Here is a 15,491-nt window from a genome sequence, read left to right as displayed (position 1 = left end):
ACAACTTTACAGGATACAAATCAAACGCTTTGAAAAACGTGATGATGCTGCGGCGTCGCCCAAAGACCAAAATGTGGGTGATGAAATATTTTAGGATGAAACGGTGAGGAGGGAGTCAACGTGAGTCACACCACATAAGGAAACAGTGGAGACTTCATGTTAACATGTGCGTGGGTTAGAGATGAAATGGAGGGTGTCTGGGGGGTGACGGCGGGGGCGACCTGCAGCTCCTCTCTTACCTCGTGACTCTGTTCATGTTTGGGGACAGAAACTTTAGAAACTGTGAAATGTGGAACTGGAGACGGCGACACGCCCGTGTCCACGCGGGAGGAGATTTCTTTAGTTCTCTGAATCTGGAGTGACCAACAGAGTTCATTGAACGGTTAAAAAAAACTCTACTCTTGTCAGAAATCATATCTGATATGAGACTCGTCCGACCTGGGAGACCTGGACTCTGCGCTGCTCTGAGGTCACAGCGACATCAGCCGGAGGTTCAGCAGGAAGCGATTTTGTTGCAACGTGTTTCTCCTCAACAAAAACAACACGTTTCTTTTCAGCGGCCGCCTCCTGCTGCCTCATCTCCACCTCCACAGCCTCCTTCTCTTCGGCTCCGCCACCCTCCACATGCACGGGCTGGCGGACACGAGCCAGGTCAACGGCGGCCACCACTGTGGCCACCGCCTCAGCTTTTCCCCCTCCCTCGGCCTGGAGACACAAGAAATCAGCACATAGAGCTCAGGACTTCCAACGGCGGGAAGTCTGGAGGAACCGACCCGAGCGAAAAGCCCCAGAGACTGAAAAGATACTTCAACGTTTTATGTCATTTATCATTTTTATAGTTATACACAAGAAACGTCGTCATCGTGCATCGTGCAACATTAAGAGTGAAACATGCAGTTTGTGAAAAGAAGATGGACTTCATCATCATCAAGAAGAAGAAGAAGAAGAAGAAGAGATTTTCAGTGGCAGCAAGTCAAAAGAAGAGTAAGGGCGCACTCACACTGTCCTTCCGCACCGTGCCCCGTGCTTTAGGGTCCCTCTCCCCCCGCGCCCCAGGCCCGTTTGTACTCACACTACCTGGGCCTCGGAGAATGCTTCTTGCTGCCTATACGTCATCACGCCGTAACACGTCCCACCCATTGATGACGTCATGGCGATGCGTGGCTTTGTTTCCAAATCTTTCCGTAGACCTCGGAGTTTTTGTGCGTCTTGTCGACTGACGCTCGTGCTCGTACATGTGCAAACACGCTCTACAAAAGCCCACCTCTCTCAGACGGGCTGTGGACGGCAAACTGGCCGCAGTTGTGCGTGGAGCGGTTGCACTCACACTGGTCAAACGCACTAGGATTGACCCGAAAAAACGGTTTTGGCCCGGTGCGGAAGGACAGTGTGAGTGTGCCCTAAGTGAAGTAATGCATCATGGTGCAGTGCGACTGTCAGTGCAGACTGATGCGGTTGTCACTTTAGTGCCCGGTATTCGCGTTGTTTAATCACCAAGTAGAGTCGGACTGACGCCCTAAATGCACCTGCACCATGTTTACCATTGTACCATTACTGTAACAACCTTAAATGAAAGTGAAGTGAGATTTTGAAACCTTAGGAGACACTTTGCTGCTTTTACGCGTTTATATATTTAGTTGGCAAAAGGGTAAACACTTGTTTTCCTTCTGGGTAAGAATATAAACACTTTTACATCATCAAATCTTAGAAAAAATGAAGAGAATAGGTTTTCCTTCACTAAAATACGAACAGACAGCATCACTGAACGGACTGAATAAAGGCTAAATCAGGGTAATTCAAGTACTGTGGAATTTGGGCCGGTTGACGAAAATGATCCAAAACGAGGGGCCGTAAAAATCTTAGCATCATGAACTTTATCCGTGCGATATAGATTGTTTAAATAGGGCCTGTTATTAGTCAGGTTTCCATTCAATTTTGCTCAAATTTCTAGAAAATTAGAGCAAAAGAAAATCTGAATTTATGCTCGTTATCATTTCATCGTTACGCCGATGACACACAGTTTTACGTCTCATTCGTTCCTAAAAGTGCTGCGCGTTAAAAAGCCTTTAAAAACCAAACTGTAGCCTAAGCAGCTTTGCAACTTACTGCTATGTTGTTGTTTTTTCGATTGATTTAGTTTCAAAGTTCATTACAGATCATAAAACAAGTAGAAAGAGCAGAGATGCTCCAAATAGGACGGAAGTATTTTGATGTTTAAAGGTTTTTTTTGTCTTATCTCTTCGCCGTCTATCTTTTAAAATATGAATCTTTGGGTTCCTGCAACGACCTTCGTTTGTGATTTGATGATTTGGGACACGTGAAGAGGTTAAAAGGTCTGTTACAGTGAGAAAGGTTCATCCTCTGAGGAGCAGGAACGTCCTCGGATGCATCAAGAGATTAAAAAACACCAGCAAACAAAGAAGAACAAGAGTGAACGGAGGTGAATGAAGTGAACAGTTTGAGCAGCAGGTGGAGGTGACGGTAGCAGACAGTGGGGGTGGTGGTGGTGGTGGTGGTCTACCTGGTCTTCTCCGGACACAGCGGCCTCAGTTGGGGCCCGGCTACGAGCCTGATCCACGGCCGCCACCACAGTAGCCACGGCGACGCTCTTATCGTCCTGGGAAACATGCTCGTCCTGACGCATTCACAGCACATCAACACATCAAACACACAGGCAGAGGCGGGCCAAGGCACTGATTCACTTCAGAACATTTAATCAGTGGACTAAAAACCCATTTATGTTCACACTCATCTGCCGTCACACAGGTTCACCCTCGTTCTTCTGCCTTTGAACTTCACCGGAAGAGCCTGAATCGCTTGGATGCACTTATTCTAAATGTTTCGCATGCAGCTTCACGTCACAGAGCGCTCCGGCGTCCTCACCTCTTTGGTGGCAGTGACCTGCTGCTCCCAGTGCTTCTCCATATGAAGCTGCGCGGCGCCACTCACACTGGTAACGCTGCTCACGCTGCTCACGCTGCTCACGCCAGTCATGCTGGTCATGCTGGTCATACTGGTGTAGCCGGCTTCAGCCACGTAGTCTCCCTGCTTCCATGGTGGCAGGACCTCCGCAGAGGCAGCGAGCTGCAAGAGGAAGGAAGGCGACAGGGTGACGGTGGTTCGGATAAGTCTCTTAGACCTGGAGCAGCTCTTTAGGAGTCCTGAGTAACTCGTGTTCTCACCTGTTTCCTGGTCATGAGGGGGGACTTCACAGGTCTGATGGGGGACACGGACAGTCCCCTGGAGGGAGAAACGGGTCTGCAGACGACACATAATGCAGATTAAAACACAGTAACAAGAGACAGGACGTAACATCGGACAGTTTAGGAACACTTGAGGCAGTCGTGTCTTTTAGGATCTCGCTTCAGTGACCCTGTAGAGGTAATTATGGATCACTATGGTGCTGGACTGGCTCCGTGTCAGCGGTCGTTACCTGACAGGTGCAGGCGACGGCCCCTTCACGTGTCTGACAGGTGAGGGTGACTGCTGGCGTCCTCCCGCCACCTTGGAAACAAAGGACGGCGGGGACATGGAGGTCGGCTTTGGGGGAACCCGTGGCGGGGTTTTGTGAGCCATGTGCTGAGTCATCATTCCTCCTTCGACGTGCATCTCCATCATGGTGGTGGCCTGGAAACTCGCCTCCACCTTCTGAGAGGGAAAAACAAAACACATAAGGAGTTTTTAGAGAAACGCTCTGAGTGAATTTGAGTCCCGTCTGGTAAACAGCTACGGAGCGTGTACGCGTCTATGGCTTTTATTGTGAAAGGTAAGAAAAAGGAAGGAGTGGATCTGGCATGCGCTGCCTTTGTGGTGGTTGAAAGGAGTAAAATTTGCCGTCCTGATTTAGACTTCAGAGCGTTTGGGCGATAATTCAATGCGACCGTTTACCGCCTTTCAGTGGAATCGTATCGTGATGAAATCATATTTATGCACAATTCATTCATTCATCTTCAGCCTCTTGTCCCTGTCGGCGTTGCGGGGGGGTCGATCCCAGCTGACATAGGGCGTGAGGCGGGATACACAGGACGCCAGTCTATCACAGGACACATAGAGACGAACAGAGACAGACAACCATTCACACCTACGGGTGATTTAGAGTCATCAATGAACCGAACACCTGCACGTCTTTGGACTGTGGGAGGAAACCGGAGAACCCGGAGAAAACCCACGCAGACACGGGGACAACATGCAAACTCCACACAGAAGGGCCCCAGCCGGGATTCAAACCTGGAACCTTCTCGCTGTGAGGCGACAGTACTCTGATAAAGAGCCTGACCAAGCAATTTATTCGGTCAAAATTAATTATTTGCTGAACCGTCATCCGTCGCTCAGGTTTCACTTGCGCTGCTCATGCTGCGTTCAAGTGGCACGGGAAATCTGAAGTTTCACTTGAACGCAGCATTTCTCTCTCACCACACGTGTCGAGGGAGGAGGGAGCGTCAGAGGTCAGGCAGGGGGGAGAGGGCGGGACTTTGGAGGGAAGCGCTGTGACACAGGCAAACTAGGTAAGAACTACTTTAACTGAAGGGGAAAAAAATGCCCCTGGTGTGTTAACTGAAGAGTTCCCGTTTTGATTTAACCAGATAAGTCAGTGAAGCTTCTTCTAAGGACGGACGCGGGGTGTTTCCGGCGTGTCTCACCCTCTGCACTCGGCCCTGGGAGGAGGCCATCTGGGATGTGGACACAATAGTCTTTGTTTTCTTCATCGGTACAGCTTCTTCACCTGCAGCAGAGACACACGTGAGGGTTAAGGTGGATCTGTGACGCTTAGAAAACATTTGTAATGGACCCTCATGTCTGCTGTCTTACCCTGAACCAGCAGTTCAGAGGTGGAGGTGGCACGTCCACTGCTGTTGGTTGCGGTCACAGAATATGTCCCAGAATCCTCTGGGAAAGCTTCGGCGATCAGCAGACTGTACAGGTCTCCCTCTTGGAGGATCCTGAAGTCGGCTGAGCTCTGGATCTCGGCTCCCTCTCTGTAGAACTTCACCACAGGCGTCGGGATGCCCGAGACTCGGACGTCCAGCCTCACCTGGCTGCCCTGCGTCACGGAGGAGCTCTGCAGTCTCTGAAGGAAGTTAGGAGGCGCCGTCTCAGCTGCAGAGACACGAAACACGACACGTTAGGCTGGTTTTTAAAATGCTGACACGCTTTATTTTGTAGTAATTTCACTGGCTTCGAGATTTCTTATTCAAAATAGAATTGATAACAACACGTATTTACAGACGGTTGTGGTTGTTTAACATGTCTTTGAGGTCAGTTTGTGTCTCTTTGTTGTTGTTTAACGTGTCTTTGAGGTCAGTTTGTGTCTCTTTGTTGTTGTTAAACGTATCTTTGTGGTCAGTTTGTGTCTCTTTATTGTTGTATTACGTGTCTTTGTGGTTAGTTTGTGGTTGTTTTGTCTTCTTTGTGGTTGTTTTGTGTCTCTTTGTGGTTGTTTTGTGTCTCTTTGTGGTTGTTTTGTGTCTCTTTGTTGTTGTTTAACGTGTCTTTGTGGTCAGTTTGTGTCTCTTTGTGGTTGTTTAACATGTCTTTGTGGTCAGTTTGTGTGTCTTTGTGGTCAGTTTGTGTCTCTTTATTGTTGTATTACGTGTCTTTGTGGTCAGTTTGTGGTTGTTTTGTCTTCTTTGTGGTTGTTTTGTGTCTCTTTGTGGTAGTTTTGTGTCTCTTTGTTGTTGTTTAACGTGTCTTTGTGGTCAGTTTGTGTCTCTTTGTGGTTGTTTTGTGTCTCTTTGATGTTGTTTAACGTGTCTTTGTGGTCAGTTTGTGTCTCTTTGTTGTTGTTTAACGTGTCTTTGTGGTCAGTTTGTGTCTCTTTGGTTGAAGTGTTTAAGCTCCACCTAATTATTAGTTTCATTATCAATGAATCTGCTGATTACTTTTCTGATTAATGAATTAATCAAATAAAATAATCAAAAATATATATATGTTTGTATAAAACCCAAAGATATTCAGTAAAATGTTCACATTGGAGAAGCAGGAAACAATAGTACAGTATTAGTTAGGGGTGGAACGGTTCACAAAATCGAACATGTGATCCCCGGCTGGTTCCCGTTCTTAAACACTTCATAAACGTGAGATTCCTCTTAAGGAAAGTTATGCTGCAACAGCTGCAGCTATATTGGTTTTATCATGCGGTTAAGTAACAGGCCACGCCCCCTCAGCGGAGATAAACTTAGATTCAAACTGAAACACAATATTTTACTTTGCTTATCTGAGGAGAGCATTTACAACAGTGTGTCATCGTCACTCTTTTTTTAACACTACTTACACACAATATATGGTTTTATAGGCTCTTTGTGGTCAGTTTGTGTCTCTTTGTTGTTGTTTTGTGTCTCTTCGTTGTTGTTTAACGTGTCTTTGATGTCAGTTTGTGTCTCTTTGTTGTTGTTTTGTGTCTCTTCGTTGTTGTTTAACGTGTCTTTGATGTCAGTTTGTGTCTCTTTGTTGTTGTTTTGTGTCTCTTTGTTGTTGTTTAACGTGTCTTTGAGGTCAGTTTGTGTTTCTTTGTTGTTATTAAACGTGTCTTTGAGGTCAGTTTGTGTTTCTTCGTTGTTGTTTAACGTGTCTTTGAGGTCAGTTTGTGTCTCTTTGTTGTTATTAAACGTGTCTTTGAGGTCAGTTTGTGTCTCTTTGTTGTTATTAAACGTGTCTTTGAGGTCAGTTTGTGTCTCTTTGATGTTGTTTAACATGTCTTTGAGGTCACTTTGTGTATCTTTGTTGTTTTGCGTCCAATGTGGTCAGTTTGTGTCTCTTATTGGATGTTTTACGTCACTTTGAGGTATTTTTTACGTCTCTTAGTTGTTGTTCTGCACCTCTTTTTATTGTTTTGAGTTTCTTTGTGGTTGTTTTCCGTGTCTTTGTGGTCAGTTTGTGTCACTCTGTTGTCAGTTTGTGTCTCTTTGTGGTTGTTTTGCGTCTCTTTTTGTTGTTTTGAGCTTATTTGTGGTTGTTTTACGTGTCTCACCTGTAACGAGGAGTTCGGCGGTGCTTGTGGCTTGTCCAGCGCCATTGGTGGCTCTGACAGAAAATCTTCCACTGTGTGCGGCGGTCACAGCGGGGATCCTCAGAACAGCGCGGCCGTCGCTGAACGAGATCTGAACGCCGGGCAAAGCGGCGGTGGAAAGAACCTGGCCATCACGGAACCAGCTCACCTCAGGAACTGGAGAACCTGAAGGGCAAAGAAGAACCAGACCAGCCTGCTGTCAGAGAACCCAGAGATACTAACTCACGGATGGATATCTGTTTCAACTCTTTGTGTCGGTACAGGGCATGTTTAGCCTAGCTTAGCACAAACACTGGAAACCGTAGAAAACTGTTAGCCTAGCTTCACTCAAAACACCTCAGTGATATCCTGGTGGGACTGAAGCATGACTGCCATTGTATATAAAAAATACATTTTTATTGTATAAAAACAGCTTTACTATTAAAAACAACGTGGCAATTTATGTTAACATTAGCTAGCATGTAATTCTTATTATGTTAAAATACATTTTGGCTAAAAAACATCTAACTCATATAGCTAACAAGTTACGTTTGTCACTGCATTCAGTGGTTATTGGCCAATACATTGTTCAAACGCTAACTGCTGCTGCTAAAAACACAATTATTACATTTCTACACATGTTCAATAAACAACAAACAAGATTTGAATCAGAGAGTTTGAGTTGTTGGAAGGTGAATTTCTTTCTCTATTGATGAAGCTAGGCTAACAGTTCCACCTCGCTTTAGTCTTTGTGCTAAGCTAGGCTAAACATGTCTTGGTATCACAACAGTTGGCTACAAACAACCACGACAAGCTAGTTTGTTGTTGTTCTAACACGACAAGAAGCTGTTTGTAGGCAGCTCAACAATAATAAGATCATGGTAACTGTTTTGTGGCTAAACTTGCTAGCAGTTTCCCTGCCTCAGTCTTTATGCTAAGCTAGGCTAAAGATGTCTTGGTATGACACCAGTTGGCTACAAACAACCACAACAAGCTAGTTTGTTGTTGTTCTAACACGACAAGAAGCTGTTTGTAGGCAGCACAACAATAATAAGATTAGGGTAACTGTTTTGTGGCTAAAGTTGCTAGCAGTTTCCCTGCGTTAGCCTTTAGGCTAAGCTAAGCTAAGCTAAGCTAAACATGTGTGTACTGGATGCATAGAGATGAAAGAGAAATCCATCTTTTCTACCGTCTCTGAAGAAGACAGACGAGGATTTTAACGAATAATAACCCTCTGATAATGAATAAAACAGCATTTTTGACACCTTTATTTATGTTGTTAATGCTGGTTTTATCACAACAGTTAGTAATAATAAATGCACTTTAAAAGCTCAGGAATCAAAGGGACTGTGACATTCTCAACTGTGTTTCCTGGCTCTTCTTTCAACAGTGTTACTCATTGTTTTACGTGGGGCAGAAAGTTCACTTACCACTAACTTGAGCCTCGAACGTCGCGGCACTACCCTCTAGTGCCACGACGCTCTGCAGCGGCTGCGTGAACGTCGGCGCCTGTGTTGACATGTTGGTCGGCACCCTACAGAAAAACAAACAGAGAGAATTAAACAGTGAGAAAAATAAAAAGTACTTCAATGAACTCAGAAACAACAGAAATTAAACTTTTCTGTGTCAATTGAACCTTCTACAGTTCACTCATTCATCATAATTATAATAATAAAATATGTAGCGATTTATTTATTGACACAATTATCAAAAGATAACAGACGTAATTAACAACCTGATTTATATTGAATGAATGAATGAATGCTTTATTTCAGACATGTGGAAAATAAATTACACTTGAAGCACAAGTCATTAAAACCATTGTATGTTTGAAAAGGAGGAAGAAGAAGAAGAAGAATTCCTTTATTTGTCCCGCAATTCAATTCAGGACCTATAAACATGCAACTAATGGAGAGATGACCAATGACCAGCGCCCTGAGCAGTTGGGGGTTCGGTGCCTTGCTCAACAGCACCTCCGCAGAGCCCAGGAGATGAACTGGCACCTCTCCAGCCACCAGTCCACGCTCCATTCATGGTTCACACAGGGACTTGAACCAGCGACCCTACAGTTCCCAGCCAAGTCACCTATAGACTGAGCGATTAGCGTATTAATTCCTACCCCGTCTCCACTTAATACCTATACTACAGGTTTTCTTACTTCCTGTGTTTCCTGTTAGTTTGTTGTTGTTTGATCATTATGTGACTGAAAGAAATGATCAAATTTCTTATTTGCAGTACCCAACAACAAACACCAGGTGAGCACAAGAGCATGCTGGGAATTACAGCGTTCCCATGGACGGAGGTGGAGAGCGTTTTTAAGTCAGCGCAGATAAAAGATCGCACTTTGGCAGGTTTTTTTATGATTTCGGTAAAAATTACATTAAAAAACTGTCAAAAAAAACAGATTTCTATAAATTAACATTATAGTATTTTGTAACCACGACATTTTTAAAACCCCGGGAATCGCTCACTGCTCTCAGCGGCCTCATTGCACGACGCAGTAACAAAGTTTGACGGAAGAATTCAAGGTTTACTACAATGTTTTTTAATTATCTGTAACTTAGAACTGGAAAACTAATCAATTCCTGCAGATTTATCACCACTCGACCAATAATGCACAGTTTTAAAAACAAACTTTATAAGATAAGATATTTCTTTATCAGTCCCACGAAAGGGGAAATGTCCTTTTTGAAGCAGCAACGTGGACGGCAAACATACAAGAAGCATCATTTAGAAACAATAAATCGTAGAAAATATAGAAAAAATATGAACAATGTAAACACAGAGATGATAAACACAATATTTTTTACATTTTTAGATATTTCAAGTTCACACAGTAGCGATAAATTGATAAACTCACTCTATTACGCAGCTGAAACAGTGAAATTGTCTTTTTGTCTTTTACATTCACACACTCTTCTTCCTTCTCAAACCTGGGGCCTACATTACCCACAATGCAACATGGCCGCCAATATTTACAAATATATTTAGGTATTTTAAGTTCACACAGTAGTGATAAATTGATAAATTCACTCTATTATGCAGCTTAAAACAGTGAAATTGTCTTTTTAACTCACACTTTCTTTCTTCTCAGAACCTGGGGCCTACATTACCCACAATGCAACATGGCCGCCAATATCTATCAATATATTACTTTTGTCTTGGCTGCTTATGTTTCGAAAACTTTCAACATGACTTCTTATTTTGTTAAAGATAAAAAAAGGTTTATATAAAGTAAAAAAAAGTTTGTTGATAACATTCAAATTTAAAAATCCAACATTTCAGACATTAAACAATAAAACAACAGCGTCCCGGACGCATTTCCATCATTTCTCTGCTAAAAATAATAAATAAAACAATATAAAATGTTGTGATTTTGTAGGAAATAAGCTGAAAGCAGCAGCTCATTTTCTGCTGAGCAAATGCATTTTTATTTTCAGCAAAACACCAAAATAAGAAGTCATCGAACATCGAATTTAACGATGAAACCGATCTTTTCTTTGCTTTAACCGACTCGTTTTATTTTCCCTGAACTGAACTGAACACAAATCAACCGTCAGCCTCGTTTTTTATGATGTTTGACTTGTTTCGGATCGAAAAACTTCAGTTGGAACGGAAAATAAAAACAATTAATTGTAAATAAAGCAGTAAATCAAACTTTAATGCTGATTTAGATCTGATGTAAAACTGTCTGCAGCATTAAAAAGATCAGAACTCTGAATTTCATGTGTTTGAATTAAATTAATTTCACAGTTTCACAAATTTCTTTTGTTCAACGATCGGCTCTGGTTGTCTCTGATCGGCTCTGGTTGTCTCTGATTGGCCCTGGTTGTCTCTGTTTGGCTCTGATTGGCTCTGATCGGCCCTGGTTGTCTCTGTTTGGCTCTGATTGGCTCTGATCGGCCCTGGTTGTCTCTGATTGGCTCTGGTTGTCTCTGATTGGCCCTGGTTGTCTCTGTTTGGCTCTGGTTGTCTTTGATTGGCTCTGGTTGTCTCTGATTGGCCCTGGTTGTCTCTGATTGGCCCTGGTTGTCTCTGATTGGTCTAGTTTGTCTTTAATTGGCCCTGGTTGTCTCTGATTGGCCCTGGTTGTGTCTGATTGGCCCTGGTTGTGTCTGATCAGCTCTGGTTGTCTCTGATTGGCCCTGGTTGTCTCTGATTGGCCCTGGTTGTCTCAGATTGGTTCTGGTTGTCTCTGATTGGCCCTGGTAGTCTCTGATCGGCCCTGGTTGTCTCTGATCGGCCCTGGTTGTCCCTGATTGGCCCTGGTTGTCTCTGATCGGCCCTGGTAGTCTCTGATTGGCCCTGGTCGTCTCTGATCGGCTCTGGTCGTCTCTGATTGGCTCTGGTTGTCTCTGATTGGCCCTGGTTGTCTCTGATTGGCCCTGGTTGTCTATGATCGGCCCTGGTTCTCTCTGATTGGCCCTGTTTGTCTCTGATTGGCCCTGCTTGTCTCCGATTGGCTCTGGTTGTCTCTGATCGGCCCTGGTTGTCTCTGATCTGCCCTGGTTGTCTCTGATTGGCTCTGGTTGTCTCTGATCGGCCCTGGTTGTCTCTGATTGGCTCTGGTTGTCTCTAATCGGCCCTGGTTGTCTCTGATTGGCTCTGATTGGCTCTGGTTGTCTCTGATCGGCTCTGGTTGTCTCTGATTGGCCCTGGTTGTCTCTGATCGGCCCTGGTTGTCTCTGATCGGCCCTGGTTGTCTCTGATCGGCCTTGGTTGTCTCTGATCGGCCCTGGTTGTCTTTGATCGGCCCTGGTTGTCTCTGATCGGCCCTGGTTGTCTTTGATCGGCCCTGGTTGTCTCTGATTGGCTCTGGTTGTCTTGATCGGCCCTGGTTGTCTCTGGTTGGCTCTGATTGGCTCTGGTTGTCTCTGATCGGCCCTGGTTGTCTCTGATCGGCCCTGGTTGTCTTTGATTGGCCCTGGTTGTCTCTGATTGGCCCTGGTTGTCTCTGATCGGCCCTGGTTGTCTCTGATCGGCCCTGGTTGTCTTTGATCGGCCCTGGTTGTCTCTGATTAGCCCTGGTTGTCTTTGATTGGCCCTGGTTGTCTCTGATCGGCACTGGTTGTCTCTGGTTGGTTCAAACACTGCAGCTGTGAACGACTCTTCTTCGTTTATATTTTTAAACATCAGCCACGGAAAATCTAAAAAACGTGAAAACACATGAACCCTGAAACTGAAGGCGCAGGCGTCCTGCTGACGGTGGCACTCTGTGATGAAGGTTGCGGGGGTTTGATCCCTTCTGGGTTTATTTATAGGGGGTCTGTCCCTGGAGGGGGGTCCAGGCTCCGTCGGGTCTGGCTGATAAAACCTTCAGCTGATCCTCCGCAGAGCTCAGAGCGGATTCAAACACCTGCTTCACCCCCGACAGAGAACCGGGCTCAAATGTCACGCCCAGTTCAGTTTTAGGTCGTCCCTGAGGCGCGGAGCACGCAATAAAGCAGCAATCTGATGATCATGTGATCAAATATCCAATGAAACCGGTTCTGGGTCTAATCTAAGACCCCCCCTGGAGTAATGCGGTCTTACTTAAACCTTTATTTATTCAGTTTTTTAATAACGCTCCCCTTTGAAAGATACAAAAGTGCAGTTCTTAACCTTATAACTGAACAAGAATCGCTAAGTTCATGGCGAGCTAAGACGTCCTCTGTGCTTCTTCCTGATAAGTTCTATTTATAATTTATTTAGAAACATTTTTTTGTATAAAATAAAACATGTTTGTGCTTCATTAAAGATCTTTTTTCTTTTCCTTCACAGATTTTCCCTCTCAGTGAACAAAAACGTTGCGTTTGTTGCGACATTTGAGAGGAATATTAAACATAAAACGTGGTTTATAATTCAACTTTATTATTATTTTAACGTTATTTTAAGGAATCGTGCATTTCAGGTGTTTTTAAATGAACATTATAGAAATATCTCCCGTCCCCAAAGATGGCACGTGAACCCCAAACACTGTTGTAATGCACTTGTTCCCAGATTCCCGGGGGCGTGGACCCATTTTGGTTTCATTTGGGTCCCAAATTTAACTTATAAAATTGAAATTTTCAGATTAAATAACTGCAGTTCACCTTTGGGTCCAGCGTACGTATTAAAAAACACCTGAGGAGCCGTCTAAATGCTTTACTTGGTCTCAATAATAAAGTTTAACATGTAGATACGCTCTGTTTTCCATAACATATGCATAAAACAAAGTTGTTATTTTATAAATTATTGGCTGGGTTACCTTTATTATATTTATTATATATTATATTATATTATCTTTAGAGATGAAATCAGGAAATTACAGTAACAAAACTGTTCATTTTTCTACACAAACTGGCTCTGGTTGATATAAGTTTGCTTAACAAGACTAAAAAAACACAATCTATGTGTAATATTATATTTTTTTATTGAAAATGATAAAACATCCACATTTAAAAATATATTTTGTTCTACTTTGTTTGGTGGGACACATTTTTATTTTTACTTTTTGTTTAGTTTGAATAAAAACAAACATCAGTCTCTTCCTCTTTTTTCTTTCTTTCTCACTAAAACAACTTGAATTCTCTCGACGGACACAATGAAATTAACTTTTACTGATCAGCACAAGAACAGAAACAACAGAAATAAATAAAGTGAAATATAAATAAAAGGCTGAAAATAGAAACTATGTAGAGCGTTTGGAGACATGTCTACATGACTATGTCGTCAGTTTGACTGTTTGACTGTAGTTGTCCCTGGTAGGACCCTGGCTGTTTTTATTTTGGCCCACTTTGTCCCTGGTCGGCCCTGTTTGTCTACGATTGGTCCGGTTCGTCTCTGATTGGCCCTGGTTGGCTCTGGTTGTCTCTGATTGTCTCTGGTTGTCTCTGATAGGCTCTGGTTGTCTCTGATTGGCCCTGGTTGGCTCTGATTGGCCCTGGTTGTCTCTGATTGGCCCTGGTTGTCTCTGATTGTCTCTGCTTGTCTCTGATTGGCTCTGGTTGTAACTCATTGGCTCTGGTTGTCTCTGATTGGCTCTGGTTGTCTCTGATTGGCCCTGGTTGTCTCTGATTGTCTCTGCTTGTCTCTGATTGGCTCTGGTTGTAACTCATTGGCTCTGGTTGTCTCTGATTGGCTCTGGTTGTCTCTGATTGGCCCTGGTTGTCTCTGATTGGCCCTTGTTGTCTCTGATTGGCCCTGTTTGTCTCTGATTGGTTCTGTCTGACCCTGGTTGGCTCTGATTGGCTCTGGTTGGCTCTGATTGGCCCTGGTTGTTGGCCCTGGTTGTCTCTGATTGGCCCTGGTTGTCTCTAATTGGCCCTGGTTGTCTCTGATTGGCCCTGGTTGTCTCTGGTTGGTTCTGGTTGTCTCTGATTGGCTCTGGTTGTCTCTGATTGGCCCTGGTTGTCTCTGATTGGCCCTGGTTGTCTCTGATTGGCCCTGGTTGGCTCTGATTGGCCCTGGTTGGCTCTGATTGAACACAATTTAACTGAGTTCAGCTTAAAACTGGTGAAAACGTTTAAAAAAATGAAATTTAAAGAAGAAGAACTAGAGATGAATCACTAAAAATCCCTTAAAATATAATCCATCTGAATCTCACGTCACCTCAGTAACGCCTTAAACTGATCCCTTATGAATTTGTCAAATATTCCAAATAAATGATGAATTCTTGTTTCACATTCAACCATAAAAAACCTTTTTCGTCAGCTTTGGTTTGGATGAAGGTGTTTGAAGTGTGTGTTCATGAATGGGGTTTATGATGCAAACACAAACAAATAAACAAATAAACAAGTAAACAAATAAACACTGTGTCATCAGCGTAGAGCAGCAGCCGGCATCTTAACGTTATAACAGTAAAACATGTTCATCACCTCCTTTGGTTTGATTTAATTCAGTCTCTGTAACATTAAAACCAGCTCACATGTTAAAGTGACAGCGTGCGGAGAACTCGGTCCCTGAACGCCTCATCAGAGCGGATCTGGTTACAGCTGAAGTTAATCTGACGACTCGGCCGCGTCCCGTTAATCAACTGTAACGCTAAACATCATCTCAACGCATTAGAAGTGAATTAAAAGTGAATTAAAAGGGAATTAACAGCTTTAAAGGTTCTGAAAGGGACACATTTATTTATCTTTACTTAAGTATTTATTTAAGTATTTACATTTTCTATTATTTTACACTTATTCATACTTTTACTTTAAATATTAAGACTTTTAATCTGAAAATAAACAATGACCTTATTAAATACGATGAATTGCCGCCTTTTAATTGATCTTTGAATAAAGTTATGTATGCAACAACAGCAATAATGATAATAATAATAATAATAATAATTATAATAATAATAATAATAATAATAATAATAATAATCCAATAATAAACATACATAAAGTATAATAATGTAAAGGAGTCCATTCAGACTTTAATTATGTGTTCATTTATTTATTTATATTTATGTATATAACATTTATATTTGAATTAAGTCTGTTAATAAAATTTAAACATGTTAAATGAATACATTTCTAATTTTTCCTTTTGTTTT

The 15,491-nt window shown here is 43.0% G+C and overlaps 1 protein-coding gene across 1 annotated transcript in view; it reads right to left on the bottom strand.

Moving 5' to 3' along the window:
- Positions 1-15,491, bottom strand: part of ttn.2 (titin, tandem duplicate 2) — a 225,914-nt gene that overhangs the window by 208,543 nt on the left and 1,880 nt on the right. The window contains exons 2-8 of the mRNA XM_083921112.1: positions 8,416-8,519; positions 6,968-7,171; positions 4,810-5,097; positions 4,641-4,723; positions 3,434-3,648; positions 3,183-3,258; positions 2,884-3,084 (exon numbers count right to left, since the gene is read on the bottom strand). Coding sequence (XP_083777238.1) covers positions 2,884-3,084; positions 3,183-3,258; positions 3,434-3,648; positions 4,641-4,723; positions 4,810-5,097; positions 6,968-7,171; positions 8,416-8,506 — 1,158 coding nt within the window. The 5' untranslated portion in view covers positions 8,507-8,519. The remainder of the gene's footprint in view (positions 1-2,883; positions 3,085-3,182; positions 3,259-3,433; positions 3,649-4,640; positions 4,724-4,809; positions 5,098-6,967; positions 7,172-8,415; positions 8,520-15,491) is intronic.

The sequence above is a fragment of the Echiichthys vipera genome (assembly GCF_963691815.1).
Source record: "Echiichthys vipera genome assembly, chromosome: 10".
NCBI lineage: Eukaryota > Metazoa > Chordata > Actinopteri > Perciformes > Trachinidae > Echiichthys > Echiichthys vipera.
The sequence above is the reverse complement of the archived record's forward strand: the minus strand, read 5'-3'. Positions and strand labels throughout refer to the sequence as shown.